Here is a 22,082-nt window from a genome sequence, read left to right as displayed (position 1 = left end):
ATATATAACCGGGTATTTATGAAGGAAAGCTGCAGACAAATACTTGGTGATTTGGTCATCCAGGGTGGAATTCAGCTGGCTAAATGTAGGTATCTGCAAGAAATGTTAGGCTTACAGGGACTTAGACAGGTGAATTGTACCCTGTCTTCTCCTGGACCCTTGTTGAGTGCATGGTAGATACCTAAATACTGCGAGACTAACTCCCAGTCCATGCATCTCCTTGGTTCTTACCACGGGTGGAGAGTCTCAGTCCTTACTCAGTCAAGCCCACCAGAATGGAAAGCTGCAGACCTTGGTCAAACACAAAGATTTCTCTTTTTATTTATGCAGGTAGAGAAGAAATTGCCACAGTTTGTTCTAAACCGAGATACTTCCACTTTAAATGGAATACTTTAAATGAACCAGTTTGGACAACGTGTGTGTGGAAGTTCTCACACCTCAGGCTGCCCCTCATATGGGTACCTCTTAAAGCCCTGTATTGAGATACCACCACCAAAGTCTTGTTGGCTGGTTTTGGCTAAAGTTACAGAGTGCTGAAATTCCAGATAAATCACTTAGGGAAAAAAAAAAAGGATTTTCCCCCCTACTTTTGCATAATTCAATTGTGCAATTTAATTATTGCACAAATTTTGCCCTGCTAGAGAATGGTGAGAGTGACCTGCATTTCATCTGTGGAAGAAATTTCAGCTCCTGAAGAAAATGTCAAGAAAAGCTGCTAAGTGGCCTTAAAAAAATGAAGGTGGGACTCACCTACAATTGACTTTGGCTTAGTGAGCAGAACATTTTCATCAGCACATGCCCAGAAACATGACTTAGGAGTTAGGCAACTAAGCTGCATGAGTGCTCCTGGCTGTTGGTGCTGGTCCTATCCATCAAGTTGATAATCTTCTTTTCTCTTACTTTCTTCCCACTCTTTTCACACCAACTACTGAAAAAGCTGTAATTTACTGCAAGCCAGTGTTTGTTTCAGTGCCTCTCATTCTGCAGCCAAATCTTGATGTGCACCGTGACGGAGGGACCACTGGAAGGACCAAACCAAACCTTAGGTCTGGTTTTGAGTTCCCGAGTGCAGTGAACTTCAGTTAGGTGTTTTACTCGGATTTCGTCAAGAGCGCAGGGCAGTAGCTTGTGATGGGTCACAGCCAGTGCCATGCACGGATCCAAGCTCCCTTCGAGTGACCCAGACTGGCAGAAAGATTTGTGAAGATTTTCACATATAAAGGTCACAATTTGAACTGTCTGTGAAATGTCTGAGCTGGCAGCCTGGCTTCGTCTGTACAAACCAGGGCCAGGGCTCTGCACCATTTAACTGCCAGCGCATTCCCCAGCATGGTTTGGTCCATAGCAAACTAGCACATAGCATGATCCCCCATGGCATGGGCCTGCAGTCCTTCTCAGTAGGCAGTCTGGACATAGCCAGCCTGTTTTGGGGAAAGATGGCTGGGCTGTGTGGACTGATCAGAGCAGAGCTGGAGGAGGAACGGTTCTTCTCCCGGAAACCTTGCAGACAAGATGAAACAGCCAAAGAATACAGAGAGAAAGTGGGGCTGAAAAATATTAGACAGGGTGACAGCGGTGATCTCAGTGCACCAGAAACCTGCCTGTCATATGGCTTCTCGCCAGCATGCCATCAAAGGAAGGTTTTAGGCAGTGATGTGAAGGGCAGCCACAACACGGTACCTGGGGAGAACTCCTCCTATACGAAACCTAGGGAGAACTCCTCTTATATGAAACTTTAAGGTCACCCTGCCCCGGCTCAGCAGGACTTCTCAAGCACCCTAGAAGGGAAGTGGAGTGGGCAGGAAAAGCCAATGTAAGGAAGAGAAGGAGGTTTGCTGATGCTGCCACGGGTTTTGTGGAGAAGCCCATTCTCAGTGTCACCACAAGGTGGAACTTGGTACATACCACATGCATCGGAGATGTGCCCACTGTCTACAAGCAGCATCTTTGGCCAGAGATGCACTAATGCTTTTGGTCTTAGCACCCAGTCCCTGGTCCCCACTCCCCGGGAGGGAGCAAAAAGGGGAGTGCTGATGTGGAGGAGCCACTGGCATTTTTTGCTGGTGGTGAGAAACTGGCTGTTCTCAAAGCTCTGCTGTGCCAGCAGCAAGGCCTGGTCTTCTGAGGGCGTGCAGTGTAACTGGGGAGAATAAAGCTGAAAGCAGCGAGTGGTGTCCTGGAGGTGGCAAGGAAGGAGAAAGAGCAGGGTGTCTACGGGTGGGCTGTGAGAGGGCAGGAATGAAGCAAAGCACTCCAAAAGAGGGCTCCAAAAAAAAAGGCTGGGCAGGTGGGGCCCTGTAGACATGGAAGGAGCCTTGCTGTCCTCTCCTCTGGTAGGGTCTCAGCTGGAAGACAGCTTGCCATTGCTGGGACCACACTGATCCCAGGCACAGGGCTGCTGAAGAGCTGATATAAACCCCAAGTTGGATATAATCATGGGGTGATGGGAGATGACAAAAAGGGCCTCTGCAGATGCACTTAACAGGTGACATCAGTGGTTTGCAAAAGCGCTGGAGAAACCCACTAAACTCTTGTCACTTGACAGGTTTTCTGCTTTTCCAAACAGCCGCCGCTGCCCAGTGCTGTAGCTGATAGTGCTCATTCCCACCTGCTGCACTGGCACTGCTCCTCATACTAGGTGTGCAAAAGTAATCCTCAAGTTTTATTTACCGTCAGGAACTTCAGTTTCTGAGCGCTCCATCACCCTAAGAAGTGATGGAAGGTTTTTGCGTTGCTACAGACCAGCTGAACTACAGCTTTTCCAAACTCTCATTGATTCTGAGTTCACCTGGATTGAATGGTCTCACGCTTGCTGAGGACTAGGAATATGTAGGGACAGACATTGTAGTTCATTAATGAGCAGTGATATTTTGATAACGTTATTACTCTTATTAAAATAATTCTATTGAATATCACTGCCAGGGAGCCTGGGAGGGAAGGTGAAATTACAGTGTTTCTTCAAAGACTGGCATCATGTAAAATAAACCTAATTTTTTTCTTCTTGGTAAGAAATACAGAGTGAGGCACAACCTTTGGCCTTTTTAGTGGGAAAATCTCCCCATAACATGATGTTTGTTATTTGTTATGTAACTGCCACAGGCATTACTAGTCATAACAGAGTAATTTACATGATGTGCATGATGCAATGGGGAAGTGGTGAGGTCATCACCAGCATAGGTATTTTCGTTCCAGTCCTAAATTAGCACAAGTCTGGGCAAATCAGCAGCTGACATCTGTCATGTCATTTGTGTCAGTGTGGTGTAAAGAGACTATGATCAGTATCAGGGTTGCACCACTTTTGGTGTTTCCCAAATGTGGCGGTGATGGGAGAACAGGTCCAGCCCCAAAGAGCTCAAAACCAACCTGCTTCTTCCTCTGTGAAGTGGTAATAGAGCTTCCTTAGCTCCTTTGTATAAGGATGTGATGGAGATTAATTCATTTTGGAAAACTGTCTGAAGAGCAGCCTGTGCATTAATAGTTTTATCACATAGCCCATTTCCTGCGAGACTCTACAGCCTTTCTATCTCAAGTGCCTCTTTCCTGGTTATTAAAGCACTTTGCTAACTTCAGGACCACATTCTGACATCCTCGTTCACATCGATTTTCATTTGCTCCATGAGTAATCCAGCTGGAATCGATAGGATGATTAGCACAGCCCCCATCCTGGGCACGGGGACATGAATAACTTCACTCATGTGACTAGTGCCATTGATTTCAGTGGGATTGGTCGTATGGGTAAAATGGCACGTTTGAGTGTTTGCAGGCTTCGGACCCAGTCAGGTGTTACTTGCGGTGAATAAGGGTTGGAGAATTTGTCCCTAAGCCATTTGCAGGAATCATTTCCTCCAGCGCTGGAGCGTGACGCAGCATCGTGTAACATCAATAAGCAATGCCACAGTGTCACACGTACCCGTCAAGCTTCATCTATGAAATGTGACATTGTCTTTAAATGACCTCAGGACCACAATACATGCAGATCTGTTGTTTCTCAAAGCAGGGCATTTCTGGCCCAATGATCTCACATTCATGTAAAAAGCAAACTGATTTTAACTGCTTTACATCTCTAAGGCCCTCACAACAGCGAAACTCACATGTTGCTATTCTGGAGAAGCATCTAAACTCAGTGGATGCCGATCCTGTGCTTTGTGTGTGTCCAAACTTCAGGGATAAGTACAGTAAAATGTTCTCTGCGGGCCTGGAAAGCTCCAAGCAGTGCTGCCACTGGCAATGCTTGTTAGGAATTAATGAGAAAATGAAGCAGAGGGGCTCTGTGTGCTCCCAAATCGATGTCCATGGGACTCTGGCTGCTGCTGGACAGGAGAGCTGGTGCACAGGAGCAAATTGTTTTGCTAAGGCAAGTAAGGGAGACCACTCTCTACCCCACTCCTCTGATTAGATCAGTCCTCTCCAGTACAATGTGAAATACGGGAAGTGCTCAGAGGCTGCTAGCTAATGTCATCTAGCCATTACGTCATGGTGCCCACGTCCTAGCCAGAGCAAAAGCAAAGCTCACAGCTCCCAGGGGAGCACTACAGGGATTACGGCTCCCACATCCAGCCCCTGTATGTGCAGTGGGCTCAGAAAAGGCTGGAGGTGTTTCCTCAAACTCCTACTGACTGCCTGGCTAACACGTTCTGCAACGTCCCATGCAGAAAATGCCTTTATTCTCCTTTGCTGTCTGTGATTTGTAGTTGCTACATATAAATAAGGCACTACTAGTTGTACTCCTGTTCAAGGCCATGCAATGGCTCTGCCTTGTCCCCAGAGAGTTTCTTACATGTGGCATCTGGCAGCAATTAATGACTCTGATCCTGTCCTTGTGCTGGTCAAATAACCCAGTGCTCTGTGCTTATCTGTGAGTGTTGGTAGGGCTTCCTTCAAAATGCAGAGAAAGAAGGGAAAGGTGGCTGGATCGCCAGATAACAGAAGTAGAGAATATGTTTCTAAAACCTGTGATGAATATGATGGGGGGCTGGTGATGGAGAGCCTTTGATTAGGTCTTCAGCAGAAACAGTGACATGTGGTTCGCTGTCAAGTTTCTGGGGCATATGCTGCTTCTGCAGTAAGGGCCATGCAACCCAGCTTGACTCCATCTCCCTGCAGTATCTTCACCCTTGGCTTGCCTGGCAGGGCAGCAGCTAGCAAAGGCAATAGCAAAAAAATCTAGTCTGTAACAAGGTCTGTAAACTCACCTAGGATGGAACAGTTTAATAAGCAGAGCTGCTGTATTTCACTGCAGAAGGGGTCATGGCTAGGGAAGAGATGTGTTTTAGTCCCAGCCACTGCCAGGACAATGGGCAATGGTCGTGATTTTCAGCAAAGAAAATCTATGCTGGTCATAATGAACAAATTCTAAGAACATCTAGGCTTTTGAACAGGAATCTAGATTGGCTGTGGAGTCTCTGTCCTTAGAGGTATACAAATCTTATCTGGACAAGGCTGTGAGCAACCTGATCTACCTTTGCAGGTGACCCCACTTTGAGTGGGTGGTTAAACTAGAGATCTCCAAAGGTTTGTTCCAACCTGAATTATTCTCTGATTCTGTATAATCAGCAACTTGTTAAACCACTGATGGGGGCTTAATCCTGTACCAGACCACAGGATAAATCTGAATTACAAGAATAAAACAAGAGCTATGCAGAAATGCAGGGTAAGTGACTCACCCAAGTCATCCAGGAAATCAGTGGCAGAGAAGACACTCTCCAGAGTCAGGAAAATGCTCTTCTTTAGGTGGAAAAAGAAGACCATTAAAACACAGTTTCCAAGCAGCTTTTGGGCTGCATCTGCCTGGCTAAAAGGTGTTTTTAGCTTCCGCTTCACTGCATGTCAGTGGGAACAGCACGGAGCAGCTTTGCACAGAAGAGAGAGGGTGGAGCCAAGCACTCTCTGATCCTGGCATTTGTGGGCAGGCTAAGCTGACAGCCCTAGGCACTGATTAGAAGCCACAAACAATATTTGGGACTCCTCCATCCCCTGGAAATGATGCATAAAAACCCACTGGCATATGACTGTAGGAAAACTTGTTCCTTCTACCTGGGCAGCTGCTGGCAGGCTCCTTGGTGTAATTTTGCATCCAGTGTGTGCTGGAGAGCAAAGCAGGAGGAGACTTCCCAGGGTTCCACCCCCAGCTGGACTCTGCCCTCCCCTGCCTTCCTCTGCCTGCGCTCTCCCGCTGCCTCCGCTCCCTCCTTGGAGCCCTGTTTGACACCGCACACGCCGGAGGCTCCTGGATGAGCGGGGATCCCCCCAGGGGCGGCGTGGGCCCCCATCCTTCCCGACGCTCGAGGCCTCTCCCTGAGTCCCACGCTGGATCATGCAGTGCTTCCGAAGGCAGCCCAAGCGCAGCGTGTCCCAGGAAAACATGCTACGGGAGCAGAGCCGTAGAGTGGCCGCGTTGAACGGCATCAGGCTGGGTAAGGGACAAGTTGGCCAGACCCTCGGCACTTCCACACGCTGGCAGCCGCTTCATTTCTGCCTCTTTTCCCTGCGCAGAGGCAATGCTCCACCCTAAAGGCAACTCCAAGGTTATTTTTAAACTCCTGAGGCTTCTTTTGCTTTCCTTTGCCTGTAACCACCCGTCAGATGTGTAAAACCCTTCGTTTGAGGCATCAAAGAAAGTCAGACCTCTTTGGCAAAGAGTCGGTTTCCAAATCTTGCTGGGCTTTCTGAACTGTCGCTGGTTGAGGGTGTTTGGGGAAGGCAGTGCCCTTTTCCTGCCTGATTTTAGGACTTCTCAGTGGTGTATTGCCAGTTGCTATAAGAGCCTGAGGAACCACTCAGAGGTCTGCATTCACCAGATGAAAAGAAAGAGGAAACCCAGGGAGTTCTGTAACTTCTGTGTCTGGCTATGAACTCATTGCTGCTGCCTGGTGTCTGGAGAGACAGCCCAAGTGGATGTGAGTCCCTTGATTTCTGTGGCTACAGAGGGCAGGTAGAAATGGAAAATCACCATTTACCCACCCAAATTCATTGGATTTTATCAGAAAGGCTTTCTGCCCTTTTAAACCGGCAACCCTGAGTTATGTCTGGTCTTAAACCAGGTGGGAGAGGGAGAGCAGGCAGGAGGAGGCTTGTTTTATAGCAGTTGTAATTAACGTGTTTATATCAGATCAGCAGATTTGCAAGTGAGCAAAGCAGAAATATGGATTATCACTGTCTTCTGTAGACATCATTCTATCTCCGTAGTGAACTCAGAGCCTGGCTTTTACCGTGACAACTATTGTTTTATTGTGCTTCCTGCTTGCTGTAAACCTGAGACAGATAATAGAAAGGTTAACATTTTTAATGTCTTAGTGTCTAAAGCTTCATGGTGCAGTATATTAACTTCATGCTTATTGCAGTGCTTATTGCAGTGCTGTGTGTGCTTGAGGCGCTTCTACCTTTGCCAAACAAGATTTTCACTCTGAACTTTACTGCACACTAAATATGTTCTGTGTGTGAATAGAAATATTGTGTGTGAATACATAGAAAGTGTGTGATTGATATTCTGCCTGATCCTTGAAATGCACTCTGCAATTTTGCATGCCAAGTATGTATTTGGTATTTCACAGGTGATACTGAGCAAGACACAGTCCTGCCACATGTTTCAGGCAGGATTTGGACATCTATTTCAGTGTAGTGTTTGTGCTTCTCATACCCACTGTTGTTATATAGTTGAAAACCAATAGCCTTGTCCTGCTGCAGAATGTTTTTGAATTTTTAAATTATGTATGTGTATAAAGACTCTGCTTTCTTTCATACAAAAGTTTCTATTGCTGTGAGACGGAGCTCTGGACAGCAAACCTCCTCAGCCCCGTGAGGTTTTAGGCAGAAATCCTCAGGAGCTTGTTCAGGCACAAAACCTGAAATGAAATTTCTGCTGGGAAAAGGTGTTTGTTTTCTGGAAAGCAGTTCAAATGACCAACTGAGAGTAATGTCCCACTGACACATAAGGGGTGTGTTTGTGGCTCCTGTATCAGCAGATCAGAGCATCTTCTGCTCCATCTCTGGCCTAACAAAATGCTGCTGCCTCTTTGTAGATAGGAATAGAGACACTAAGTGACTTGCCCAAGGCCATTTAAAGAGTCTGTGGCACTGCTTGGACTGGGCATAGGTGGCAGGGCCCAAAATGCTGGCCCTTCTTCCCAGCCAGGCTAGCTGTCTGAGCTTGAACTGCTGGAGACAGACGCAGAGCAGGCCTGAGACAGGCTGTGCCTACCCTGTTAAGGGGGTTCTCCTTCCTCCAGGCCCACCGTTGGGTGGTTCTGTCAGTACTTGGGGTCACCACGGGCAGAGGTCAGCTCTGGGTGACTGCTCTCTATCTGAAAGGCCTCCCACATCAAAGGACTGCCGGAGCTGTTAGACACCCATGATTATCCCTCTCACCCTCTCCTGGCCAAACCCGCTGGCTTCTAGAGGCAAGCTTGTCTCCATCCCTCCCTGGCTTCTCTCGCTGCCCTCTGACTCATGCTCCCTGCCATCTTTGATCTTTGCCATGCTTTCACCATGCACTGTCCCTCTTCATCTTTCCCTCCTGCTCTTCTGAAGTGCGGTGGCCTCCCTTGCTGAGTCATTTAACCTGGCCTGGTCCTCAGGCACGGTGGCCAAGGATGAGTGGGAGGGCTGCTCCCAACCCATAGTTAGATCCGCTGAAGAGGAGGAGGATTTTGACCCATGCTAATCCACAGACTGGGCTGTGCCAGTGAACAGGATGAAGGGCTCTAAGCTCTAGCTTGTGTCTGACCTGTGTGGATCAAGCCTGGCGGAGAGGAACCTGCCCTTGACTGCTGCCTGTGCCCATGCAGATTTGCCTGTATTACATTGGTGCAGCTCTTTGGGATGTCCAGGTAGCAGGACATGCTACACATGCTGCATGTGGTGTCTGTGTAACGAAACATGCCCCAGTTAACAGGGATTTCTCATTACACACTTATGCACAAAGGCACCTGAAAGAATTGATGGTTTTCCTGCTTTCCTCCTCATGTCACCCTAGGATGGCACGTCCTCCTCCTAGTCCCGTAGTGATGCCTTGGATGGTTGGGATCTGAAGAAAGAGAGGGAATGAGGCTGGGAGCCAGAACAGAAATGTTGTAGGTGAATAGAGAGAAGGAGGAAGTTTGTTTCCCCTCCAGGAACCTTAAGGGGCACCACAGAGGTGGTAGTGAGGCCCAAGTCTGTGGTATCTTCTCAGCACTTGGAAGACCTCTGCCTCAGAGGTGAAGCCTTAACACCACAACTCAGGAGACAAAGGAGCTGTGAAGCTGGTATGGTGTCTGTCCTTCCTCTGGCCTCTTGTCAACCCCTGGGTATGCTTGAACCTCAGCGAACCTAGGAGGGTATCCCAGTTCCCATAGCTGGGCTCAAACTTTCACCCTTCTGTGCTTTGCAGGAGGTGGTTTTTTTCCTTCTCTCCATGATTTTCTTTCTGAAGTTTCCAGAGAAGGAAGCATTCAAATTCTCCTCTTGGGAACCTCCAGATACAAGCTGAGGGGCCCAGGGCATGATGTAGCATGGGAAGACACTTAACTAATGAGATAGCTAATTGAATGTAGAGGAAAGAGAGATGCCAGAGCCACCTTTTCAGGATCTCCAGCTCCCACAGTGGCACTTTCAACTCTGGATGCCTCAGCCAGGCTCAGCTCTGGGCATGCTCCTTGGCATCTGCAAAACCAATAAAATGGTGCGAGCGGCTCACTGAGTGGGCACTGGACACCCCTAATATTTATCTCTGATGAAGATCTCAGGCTTTCTTTGGCAACCTAAAATGCTATTTTTAGGCCAACGTAGCCCAGCTACGAACACCCGGTGCTGCTTTTTGCTGCTGCCACCGAGACCTGCCCTGGTGTTCTGTAGCACCAGGCACTTCAGTTCGCTGTATGAATTGTTGGGAGCCGAGGGATTTGGCCACTTGGATCTCATGTTGCGTTTTGTTTTTCAAGCAGGCCTGAAGTGATGCTTGGTATTTTATTGCCTTGCCCTATTCAAAAAACAAGTTCAAGGCAGCTGTGTCTTCCAGAGAAGAACAAACCCAATGTCACACGGGAATGACACACTGCAGTATAAATGTTATGGCATAAATCTATTAACTTGGATTTGTGCTTTTTGAGACCCTGTGTTATGTTTACGTAGCATCAGGAAATCTCCTGTGATGTGAGTGTCAGGTGGCTGTGACCGAGTGGTTATCTGCGTTGACAAGGTAAGGTTAGCAAAAATCCTGTTGAGTTGGGATGTGCTTGGTCAGAACTACAGACTTAAACTCTGTTTCACCAGCTTTGAACCAGCCTTTTATGCAATGTCAGGGAGATGCAAGGTGCCTATTAGAGAAAGCCTAGGATGTATTTCTCATGTTTCATGCTCTCACCCGCCCCAGCCCACACGCTCCAGATCTGTAATTAATGGCTGGCTTGAGGGAGAGATTCTCCCAGGTATTTAGGTATGTACAAGTAGTATATTGCTGAGGCATTCAAAACCTTGTAGAATGCCAAATCTATGTTTTCAAAGTCTCAGTAGGTGCCTGGTATCTCTCTAGATGTCTAAGTGCCTTCCTGAATCTAGGCTAAGATGTAAAATCTGAAGTTCCTGGAACCAGAAGGTCTGGTTATTATTACTTGGTATTGTGGTTGCTTAGTAGGGTGAGAAAGATGAAGGTCCTCTCAGATACAAGACAGCAATGAGGAGAGCATGGTTGCTACCTTATTGCTACCTAATTGACATGATGCTGCCTGTCACCAAACTTATCGGTGTGTGTCTGAAGCTTCATGACACTGGTCTTCAAAATTCCCATGTGGATAGGTAGAGACTGCTTGCCAGAGAAGGAAGAGAGATATCTTTGTGTATTCCTGTTTCCACAAAGGAAATTTGTCACAGAATAGATTTGAAATCACTTGAAAGTTCCTGAGAGTACTCAAATTACAAGTTATACAACTTACTTTCCTCTGCTTTTACTGTTATGTTGTTGGTTTTATTGTAGTTTTTGCATCCTAACATTAATGTTTGCTGGGAAGAAGATATTTTATGTTTGTGAACCACCTGATTGTGATTGAAAACCACCTAGTACCAAAGTCTCTGGACTCAATCTAAGAAGCCTACAAGGCTCCAGCCTATTTTATGAGCATAAAGTGCGGCACGGCAGATTTCTGGGTCTCTCTGCTCTGCTGTCATCCCCAGACCTGGCTGAACTGCAGTGGTCTGGCTATGTCTGTGATGAGTGCCCCATGAAAGGGAAGACCCTATGAGCATCATTTCTTGAGTTGATTCTTCCAATATTACCACTACTGTTTCTCTGCAGGCCTGAAAGATGACAAGGATCTGAAGTTCCTCCTGAAAGGTAGCCAGCTGCTGAAAGTGAAGTCAGGCTCTTGGAGAAAGGAGCGGTTTTATAAGCTCCAGGAGGACTGCAAAACCATATGGCAGGAATCGAAGAAGATGCTGAGGTCTCCAGAGTCACAGATCTGTAAGTAAAGTTTGCTTCATCACAGGCGGCACTGTGGGCAGAGGTGCTTGGGGTGAACCAGGACCATTATGTTTGTGATGTGGAGGTAGGGCTTGGAGCAATGCAACCAGATCCTTCACACCTCCTGTAACACACAAACTGAGTGATGCTGTCAGCTCTGGAGACAGCTGGGAGGAATCTGCCAACTCAGGAATGGCCACATTTCCCAAGCTCATGAGCTACCGCTTAAAATTGTTGTGGGGTGGGCCGCGCTGGGCTCAGCAGCCCTGCCTGGCTCGTTTCCTCCCCAAAGCAAGAGTTCAGGTTACTCAGGTGCCCGAGCCCTAATGCTCGGTGTGAGACATGGCTTGAGTGTCTGCGGTGTGGTGTGAGGCGCTTGGGCTGTTGGTCTGGGCTTTGCCAGGACACTCCTTTTCTGCCTGCAGCCCCTGGGAAAGCTGGCATTCAAGCCTCGCAAGGGAACCACAGAGATGTGGAGTTCCAAGGGCTGGCAGGAGATATCTCTGAGAGGGAAAGCCTGTTCCCATCCTTATCTTGGAAGCTCAGAATCTAACCCATTGTAAAAAGTCCATGTATGACATCCACCATTGTATGGGCACAGGGAAAACCATTCTGTGCCAGCATCACCCATCTTGGGGCCATAATTGGGACCAGAAGCCCAACTGTGCACTCCAAATGGGATCAGGCAGAGTGTATATCTGTTTATATCTGTTTTTTCTTCTCATTTGGTATTTTTCTGACATATTGCTCTGTCACTAATCATCACAGTCTTGTAAAGCCGGGAGGTAAATGAATAACGTGGAATATATTTTATCGCATGTTGAAATGTAGAACATGCTGCCCATGTTATTTACAGAATTTTTTTGGTAACAATCACAATTAACTAAATGAAGGGTGGGTCTTCCAAATTACCCCCCTCCCACGAGCAGTGATAAGATTTTCAGTAGGAGGAGTAAGGTAGCAGGGCAAAATATGTTTGGTTTATAGTCTTGACTGCCACACTCTTCTCATGTGACCTTGGGCAGCTCATTTAATTTCTTTGTGCATCCTTCCGAACATGTTTCCTTTCTCCTCCTCTATCTAGCTATAAAAGGCTTTGGATTAGAGGCTGTTCCTTACGATGTGTTTGCATACCCAGCATGGCAGGGTCCTGAGCTCAGCTGCGCTGGTTAGATACTGGTGCAATAACCCATGATAACAGCAAACGCAGAGGCCTTAGTGAGTGTTTGCTCCTTAGGAACGCCTGCTCTGTTGAGTGCTTTTGTCCCATATAAAAGCAAAGTCCTTTCACAGATAATGTCTTATTATAAAACTGATTAGGACTTGAGTTGAGAAGAATGTCTTTCGGAGCTTTCTTTCCTGTGCTCTGAGCCAGCAGTTTCCAAATTATGGGGGCTGAGAGCACTTCCAGCAACAGTCCTGACCCCACCTGACCTTCTGAAGTAAACGGGACAGGGTCCTTGTGCTGTGGCTCCAGGGACCTTGACGCCTACTTGGAGAAGCCCTGGTCAAAGTCATTGCCTCCATTGCTGGGGCAGTGGCGTGGAGAGCTGGCGCAACGGTCACTTTTTTATATACTGAGCTGCAGTAAGAGCCCTGCAGCAAAATCAAATCCTTTGAGCTGGGAGTGTGTCCGTGTGGGTGTGGATTTACAGCTTTGCTAACTGGGCACAGCCAATGTTGCCACGCTGCTGGAGATAGAGGCAGTGCCACTGCAGGAAGGAGAACTTGCTGTGCGCTGGGAGTATCCTCAGTACAAAGTGAAGATGGAGTAATAATGCCTACTGACTCCCACCCACACGTATGCTCCGTAACGCCTCCACGCATGCACAGCTTTCCCTGGAGAAAGACACTCTTTTTTTGTCGCCTGGATAACAGGAAGGGAGCAAGGCAGTTGAGGCAGAGCTTGTCCTTGCTGCTCTGGAAAAGCAAGCTCTGGCAGGGGTCCGGCCAGGTTGGCTTTGCATCCGTCCACCTGGCTGGCTGCAGGAGCATGCCTGGTGCCAGGCTGACCTACCAAGAGTGCCGGAGCGTGCTGCGTCCCACATACTCCTGGGAGGGTGTGACGTGGTGCCTGCAGTTGTGGTGCAAGCTTTCGGGAGGGCTGGAGGGCCACCGTGGGGCTGCTTTCAACAGGTGCTCTGGACGCACCTGAACTTGGAAGTCAACAAGAGAGATGAGTACTGACTGGACTGACGCCTGCCCAGTCCCAAGCCATAAGACCAAGGACATCCATTTTCCCATGCCTTTCTTGTCTGTTGGTCCTCTGATACCTTCCATTCCCAAGTTTTTGAAGTGATTGCTGGGACTGAGTTTCTTTCTTGAGCTTTTAACTTCACCAGGCTGCTTTGGGTTTAGATATAGAGAGGATTACCCCTGGTCAGTGTTGCTTTTCTCTGGTGAGCTCTATCACTATGGCTGCCTTCTCATTTGGTCCAGCGTGTGTAGGCGATCAAAAAGCAGAGGAAGAGTGCAAGGTCATGATTTGATGCTCAAAATCAGGGACTTCAAGGCGAGTCTCTCCAGAGGGTCACCCTTCCTTGTTAACAGACAGTAACTTTGCCCTCCACTACAAAGACTTTCTAAAACTGCAGATAAGCTGCCTTTTTTAGGAAGGAAAAAGAATGAGCAGAATGGAAACTGGGAGGTTTTAGCAGCAGGTCTAATCTTATCTGCAGCATTGCTGAGAGCAAGCAGATGGAGACACCTCAGAGGAGCAAAGTCTGGGTAGGGTAAGGGCTATGTTTTTGTTTGGACAGTTTCCTGTTATTCCTGTTACTGTTTTTATAATCATGCAGAAAAGCTATTTGTAAACCATTGTGTGGTGGTGTCTAGTAGATAAAACTGGGGACTGCCAAGGTTAGAGAGAAGACTCTCAGATGCTTGAAGTTAAGGAAACCCAACATATCAGGGTTGTCACAGGCACAGATGTTGCGTGGATCAGATACATGGGGTACAACCAGTACCTTCCTTTGTTGTCTTTTATTTTAAACAACCAGAAATTTAGATTGGATGCTGTCTTGATAGCTGCATTACCCACAGGGCTTTTTCAGGGGTAGGCTGTCATTCCAACATGGTTTCTATTCAGGTAGAACCTAATCCATTTTTTCCTTATTACCCATGATCCATAATTTTCAGTATGTTCCATTTAGGCCCAAGAGAACAGGCTTTTTCCAAAAGCCCTTGAAGCATATTAAGTGGTCGGTTTTCCAACAAACATGATACTCCCTGTGCTTACTCTCTTGTTGGCTCCCACAGAAACATAGCAGTGCTGGAACACAAAGGACTGCACAAAAAAATTGGTTTAAAAATCAAATTTTCAGTATTTCCTGCTATACCCTGTGTCTGAGCTGCAAACTGGGCCCATACACACACTGCTGCTCTCTGTTATCTTGAATGTTGTGTGGAGCCATGGTCAGGGTGGATGCTGCTTTGGCCTGTGAGGCTTTTACACATGGGACACCTTTCTCCCTGGGTCTGAAACAACAGGGTTCAAGTGGCAGGATTAACAGTTTTGGGGCAAAGAAAAGGTTTGTGCAAGGGGGCTGGTAAACAACCAGTTCAATCAAAGCCAGTTCACTTCTGAACATCACTATGGTGGGAGGGAGGGGAGCCAAAGGAGGCAGAGGGGCTTATGCTCAAAGAGCAGCAACCTGTCCCTAACACTGTCTTGTTTTGACTGTGGTCAAATATCAGGTCTCATCTACACAAAAAAAAGAGCAAAAAGGCATGTGCTGCTTTCAGTGAAATTGATTTTTGAAAGTCTTTCCTTAAACCAGCTGAAATCCCTAGCGTGAGCTCACTTAAGCCAGACTCAATCCCTTTAAAAACTCTCTGAACTTGGGGATTTGTAAGGATGGTTGAGAACTTTCCAGTGAAACATCCTTTTGAGCATTTGGTGGAGAAACAGAGTATTCAAAGCCGGAAGGAGAAGACTGAATGGGTTGTTTAGATTTAGGGGTCCTACAGGGGAGCCCCTGGAAAAGCTTTTGCTTTGCTTCCCCCTGCACCCTCTCTCTGCTGGAGGCTCAGGGAGATGACGTTTCCTATGGCAGCATGAGTGAGCTTCGCACACTGCACCAAGGATGACTCACCGGGGGCGCGTCGTTGAGTCACGAGCCCTGTAGTCAAGAAAGAAGTTTAGGAGTTTTGGCTGAAATGTTTCCATTTCCAGCCAAAAGCTTTGCTTAAAAACTAGTATTGTTGGAGGGTTTTTTTCGGTTAAAAGAATCAGTTTTGGGAGCAAATTACAGAGGTGAGTTAAATTCAGTTGCACAACTGAATGTTGCAAGTGATGATTGTATTATTATTTAAAGTAATGAAACTGATGTTTTGATCTAATGATTAATTATCCTCACTATTAAAAATGTACAGAATTTTTTCCAGGTCCTCTGACTTCCAGCCCAATTATAGGATATTTTTGCATGGCTTTAAACATAGTACAAAAGCTTTATGTTTATATCCTACTACCAGTATTCAGCAGAAAACTTTTTCCTTCATTTTTGAATGTCTGTGAAATTTAGGAACGCCCTTAAAATGCCATGCAATGAACATATTATGCCATTTTTGTGGAAGAATGAACAATTATCTCCATTGAATTAATACCCTGAACTTGCTTGCAGAAGAACAGAAAGGACGTGATATTGCTCTGGGCTGGCTCAAGTCAAGAAGTGAAAACTTTAAATTGCTCCTGATAAGTGCCTAAAGTCAACAGAAACTCTCAGCAACCTGTACACACACAGCAGCCAGTTGACTGCACCGACAGCTTCCTTCTGGAGCTGGTTAGGCAGTTTCTTTAGGAATCATTGCTTCACGGTCAGACATGTATTTGTCCCTGGAAAAATATTTGCTGATGTGAATGTGTTATGCAAGACAGCCATCAGCTGTGAAAACAAAACCGTCTGTCTGTGGGTCTCATTAGTTTTTATCAAAATCACTCAACCCATAAAACAAGTCATTTCAAATGCAGAGCTGCCTGTTTTTTCGATTTAATTTTGAATTAGGCCACCGCATGCATTTCTGGGACAGTTTTCATCACAGGCAGTGTGCTGACAAATATTGACCTTATTTTCCATAGCATATGTTAAATGAAAAAACAGAAGCGTTGAGAGCCTTAGATCCAAATTTTGTGGCACCGTAGTGGCAGGAGAAGTAGGAACTAGTTGCAGAAATAGTTTGCAGGGCCCTGGTTGTGATGTGTGGAAGGAATGTAAATAGAGAGCACTCTATTTACATATACGCCCCAAGCTGTGATGGGTAGAGAGAAAGATGGGGTAAAGACCTTATATAAAAAGGTATTTCCAAACAACTTGTAAAATTACATGTGCATTATATCACTGGTTGTCAGCTGGCGGCACATACCAGTAACGAGGGCAGACTGCTGTGCAGTGGAAGTCAAGTTAAAACAACGTGCTGAGCGAGTCAGTGAGGGGGAGAGAAGGGAATGGATGAGGAATCAGCAGCTGGGACCTGCAGGAATTCATGCACCCAGAGATGAGAAAGCAATGTGGTCAGGGCTAAGAAGGCACAGTGCAGCGGGACTCATGCCAAACCCACCCTTGAAGCATCATGTTAAAGCATCCCTCAGTGATGAGGGTGATGGATAGCCTTTGGTGTTCCCAGTCCAGGGAGCTGACAGTGCTCCAGCTCCTGCTGGTTACAAAGGTCCTGATCCCAACTGTGTTTGGCCATTAGCATCAGCCACCTATGGTGAAACCAAGATCAACTAAACTGCATTTTCTGTGGGGAAAGCAAAGAGAGAAGCAGCAGGCAGTGCCAGTTTGCCCCATGTGCTCCGTGTGCTGCAGCCATCCTGACTGGCAGGACAGTCTGGGGGTCAGGTAGCAGCTTTCATCCGTTCTTCACAAGATGCTAAGCCAGCCTGGCTGAGCTGCAGCTGGTGAAGGTCTGATCTTCTGCAGACAGGCAGTATTGTGTGCAAATATGGTGCAAGCTATTAACAGTGGAGTACGTTTCTCATCTGCATTTCCTGACAGTAAACCAAAATGACTTAATGAGACAATTAGGGTGGGATGGAGTAATTCAACGTGACTGAATGCCACATTGTGGAGATCACTTGCTAATGACAGGGAGGTAGGATAAGGAAAGGGAAGGATCTGAGGAGTATTTCCCTCAGAGTGAAAAAAATGCTTCCCCCTCCTCTCATGAGTAACTCAAGGCCAGCTCTTTTGGCAGTGTCTCCAAGTCTCTATACATTGACCCTCCTCTGCCCTTTTTTCAGCAAAGGCACAAGGAAGAAGAAGCACCTTTTGGTCCTTGTCCTTCACATGCCCAGTGATTTGCAGGAGATGTGGGTTCAGTTCCTTGTTCTATCTCCTTTCTGTAATACTCTTGAAAAAAACCTCCTCTCAAAGAGCTGCCTGTCAAACAGGAGGAAGGCAAAGGGTGATTGCTGTTTGCCTCCATTCCTCCTTTCCCTGTATTCTTTAGGATTACCAAAGTGTTTTACTGTCCATGCTCCCAGCACAGTCTGGACATTTCACCGTAGGAGCAGTGACTGAAAAAGAGACGTAGAGACCAATGGCCAGGGCTCATCTCTCAGACAAGTGCTCTAATAATTAGACACCTTGTCAGGCTTGTTCTTCGGGCTCCTCAACACTTGTATTTTTGGCTGCCCAATGGCTTATAGTGCATAGATGTGACTTGGATGCACTGCTGAAGCCTAAAACTGGAGTTACAGATTTTAGGGTGATGGGGAGATTGAATTTGTGTCCTTCTCCCTACTGCTGCTTGCAGGAATTCTCGCACAAATGGCCATCCCCTCTGTACATGTGAGTAGGGCTGAAATCCTTGCACTGGGATGTGTCTGAGGGCACCTTGTGGAGGGTGGTCAGGCCAGCCCAGGTCCTGCTGGAGGGAGGTGGAGAGCCATTTGTACAGGGGCCACCTGAAGAAAGAAACTAACTTCTGGGGCATGGGGGAGCTTTTAGGTTAGGCAGAGGCACAGGTGAGTCTCTGCACCCACTCAGCAAGGTTTTGTGGGTCACTGTTTTGGACTTGGGCACTTGCAGACTCTCTAAGTCCAGTTACAGGCACATCACTGTGAATCACAGCTGTTGTTTTCCTTTGAGAGGTGTTCCTTGTCCTTCTGCATGAGGAGATGAGCTTGCAGGTGGAATAGCAACGTCCTTGAAATCCAAATCAAAAGTGTCATCCAAAAGATACATGTTGGTTGCTTGAAAACATCAGGAGTGTCAAAACTGCATCTTTCAGGCCTGAGTCATGCCTGCCTGCTAATGCCATGGGTGAAACAGAAGGACACTGGGACAAGAATTAGCAAGGGAGGAGCACAAGGGCAGTATCCAGTGATGAAAATTGAAAGGAGCATTAAAAAGAAAGTTCTCAACATCTTCCTGAGACTAGTTCAGACAGGAGTAATTTCACCAGCTCCAGGGAATGCTGCCGTATGTCCATGTCAGTGGGGAGCCTTTGGCTGTGGCACTGGCCAAGTGGCATCTGCAGCAGCCAGGAAGACTGACCAGAATGTAACCTGTTTGACTCAATGTCTGGAGGTCAGGAAGGACACAAGCTTCCTTGTGTTGTGCTTCATGTTTTGGACTTTACGCAAACCACCTCTTCCACAGACGTAAACATTCAGGAGAAGTAGATGCAAACTTTCCAGATTCTCTTCTTCTTGCGGTTACCTCCCCGCTGTGGCGTGATGGGGAAGGGACAGGGAGGTTGCAGGGTTACGTGATTGACGGGTACTTGCTGTAAGTGTTCCTCTGCTGTGAAACGTTTCTGTCCCCCAGTTATTTCTGACGTCTCCTTGCAGATAGCTCAGCTGAGCACGCAGTGAGTTTGGGACTGCTAATACAGTACGCTCACTTTCTGGGAGCAGCTGATAATGTACTCATGCTGGGTTAAGATTTTCCAGAAAAGAGGTAACATTTGCAGATGGTTTGGGCTGACTCCTTTGGCTTCAGCTTTTTTACTGATAGATGAAAGCAGTACACATGACCAAGCTATGGAAAGCTTTAAAAAGTGTCCTCCCTTACCCTGCTTTTTTAACAGTTCCTCCGTTGATAGTTTCTATCCTTGTCTCTTGTGTGACTACAGTCGACACCAATCCTGTTCTTCAGCCTTCCTCGTACCTTTTCTGCATCGAGGAGCTCTGTGCACTCTATCATCCTCTTCTCAGCATACCCCAAAGGGATCAAGGCAGCCCTTCCAGACACAGGTTTTCAATCTTTTTTTTCCTCTCACACAAGCTCTCCCTTCCAGTGGATTCACTTTGCCAAGTGATGGTTTCCAAAGAATCTGTTCTAAATTTCCAATATTTAACATCAGATTTTCTAGTCTTGGAAACACTAGGTCGTTGCCAACCCAAAGTTTAGGGATTGATTGCACAAGCAGACTAGCTAGCCATTCTGAAGGGACAATAACTCTTAAGAGCCAAGCAGTGGTGAGCAGTTGGCAAGTGATGAGGAACAACAAGATGATCCTTCCACTTGCACTGCCATAACCAGAAGAGACCAGGAGTGAAGGAGAATCACCTACTTACGGACCATCTGCATGATGATGCTCAGCCTGGACTTCCTTTCTGGTCAAGGGTCCACTGTAGCCATGGATTAAGGGTATGATTTATCTTACTCTAAAGTTTTTGTCTAAACAGGACATTTGTTTCCCAAATTAAATTAAACTTTAGACTTTTTGACTTAACTGAATCTGTCCAAACACGATCCTATCCTTTACATTACGGGTGTAGTTCTGCCTAAGGCACAATCACTATCATTTGCCCAATGTCCTAGTTAACAAGCAAAATCACCAGCAAGGCAGCCCAGCTGTAAGGGAATTGCAGCCCTTTTCTTTCAAGGATGGTTTTAGTACTCAAAACCATAAACTTTCACTCTACAGTAAATTGGCCAGATAATGTAATTCCACAGCAGCCCATCCCAACCCAACCTTCTCCTCCCCTCCAACAGATCAACTGTCGGCCTTTACAAAGTGATAATAAAAGACCACACAAAGATAATTGTTCATAATTGTCAGGGAGGAGCTTTGCCAGCTCCAGAAAGGCCCTCAAAGTATGCTCTGGTATAGGAACCAGGCCAGCCAGGTGCTGTGGAAGATGTTTGACCACCCCAGCATGTGTTGGTAATTTAAAGCAAATGTCAAGTGTTGGTTTTGGAAAGTCACTGATTTTTGAAGACTGAAGTTTGTTTTTTTTTTTTCTCCAGCAGCTGAGTGTTATCATGACTGCCCTGGGAAAAAAGGAACATTTTCAAACTCTAATGAGCATCTGACGAATTTTGGATGATCCCAGGGCAGCCATGCTAAAAATGTGCAGGGTGCATGCTGAGTTGTGTTTTTCTGCAGTGTTGGCTTTGAATGAACTGGGCCCTTTAATGGTGAAATTGCACCAGTTTAAATGAAAGACCAGATAAAATGGATGTTTAAAGGCAAGTTTCTCCTACTCAGATAAACAGTGGGGATATTTTGCACTTACGTGCTTCTTTTCAACAAAGTTCCTTCAAGATAAGTACAAATAAAATCGATCTTGCACATCTGTGATACAGGAAACGATTTTTACCTGTTATTTACAGTTTGAGGTAAGGAGAAGTTAAGCCATTTGTTTTTCAAATTCCTGTGATTATAACTATTTTTTGGCATGCTTGTTATAGAAGAAGGTTGAATATTTTTCACGTGTGTTGCCTTTTCTATGTGTGCCCTGAGATGGTGTTGGTAGATGTTTGCAAAATGTTAACTGGTCTGTCTCCCACCCAAGAAAATGCAATGACACTTTCTCAGTTACGGACTTCAACACCATTTGCAAACACTTTTGCTATTTACAGTGTGTAGGTGCGATCCAGAACTTAACTTCTCTTAAGTTTGTCAGCCATCAGGCCTTTGTAGATGTGTTAAGTGGCCCGTGAAAGACAGAAAGGGGCTGTGCATGCTGCTGGGAGCTTGCCTGATTTCAGCACAGTTTGAGGGCATCTGCATGCTCTCAGGGGCAGCGTAGGGGTGTCCCAGTTACTTACATTCGTTTAATAACCTCGTCTTTTGAATGCACCACTCTTTCTGGATTGCCTTGTGTGTGCATTTTGCAAACTTGGTGAGACTTCAGGGCTCATTTCCACCAGCTGAGGGGCAAAGATGGAAATGGGGAAGGATGCTCTTGAAAGCAGTGTTTTGAATTCTTACAGCAAAGAGGATCAAGACTACACTTGACAGGGGTAAGGATGGAGTATGGGTGACACAAGACTGCTCTGAAGCTTTGCTTTTTGCCTCCCTAATTTGCACTAGTGTGAATGAGAATAATATATGGGATTTAAAATTTAACCTCCTCTCTTTTTTGCAAAGGCTTTTTGCCTCCCTAATTTGCACTAGTGTGACTGAGAATAATATATGGGATTTAAAATTTAGCCTCCTCTCTTTTTTGCAAACTAAAGAATAACTATTTTGGTCCCTGCCCTCCTCTTACTGAAGTCACCTCTCATTTTCCTGTGAGGTGATGTTCACAGGGAGTCACAGCTCTGCTCTCCCCACTCTCAGATGGGGCCAGAGATAAAATCAGGGATGCTCCAAGGGCTGCAACCAAACTCTTGGCAGTGATTTGTATCTCATAAACTTGATATCACAGTATGGTATCTAGTGCATATTCTGCTTCTTTGTTAAATAAATAACA

At 46.4% G+C, this 22,082-nt stretch overlaps 1 protein-coding gene across 1 annotated transcript in view; it reads left to right on the top strand.

Moving 5' to 3' along the window:
• Positions 1-6,313: 6,313 nt before the first annotated feature.
• The window catches only part of PLCD1 (phospholipase C, delta 1), a 44,939-nt gene continuing 29,170 nt past the window's right edge, over positions 6,314-22,082 (top strand). Inside the window, exons 1-2 of the mRNA XM_010296193.1 lie at positions 6,314-6,413; positions 11,267-11,431. Coding sequence (XP_010294495.1) covers positions 6,314-6,413; positions 11,267-11,431 — 265 coding nt within the window. The remainder of the gene's footprint in view (positions 6,414-11,266; positions 11,432-22,082) is intronic.

This window comes from Phaethon lepturus, unplaced genomic scaffold, assembly GCF_000687285.1.
Source record: "Phaethon lepturus isolate BGI_N335 unplaced genomic scaffold, ASM68728v1 scaffold5521, whole genome shotgun sequence".
Classification (NCBI taxonomy): domain Eukaryota; kingdom Metazoa; phylum Chordata; class Aves; order Phaethontiformes; family Phaethontidae; genus Phaethon; species Phaethon lepturus.
This window is presented reverse-complemented; position numbering and strand designations above follow the sequence as displayed.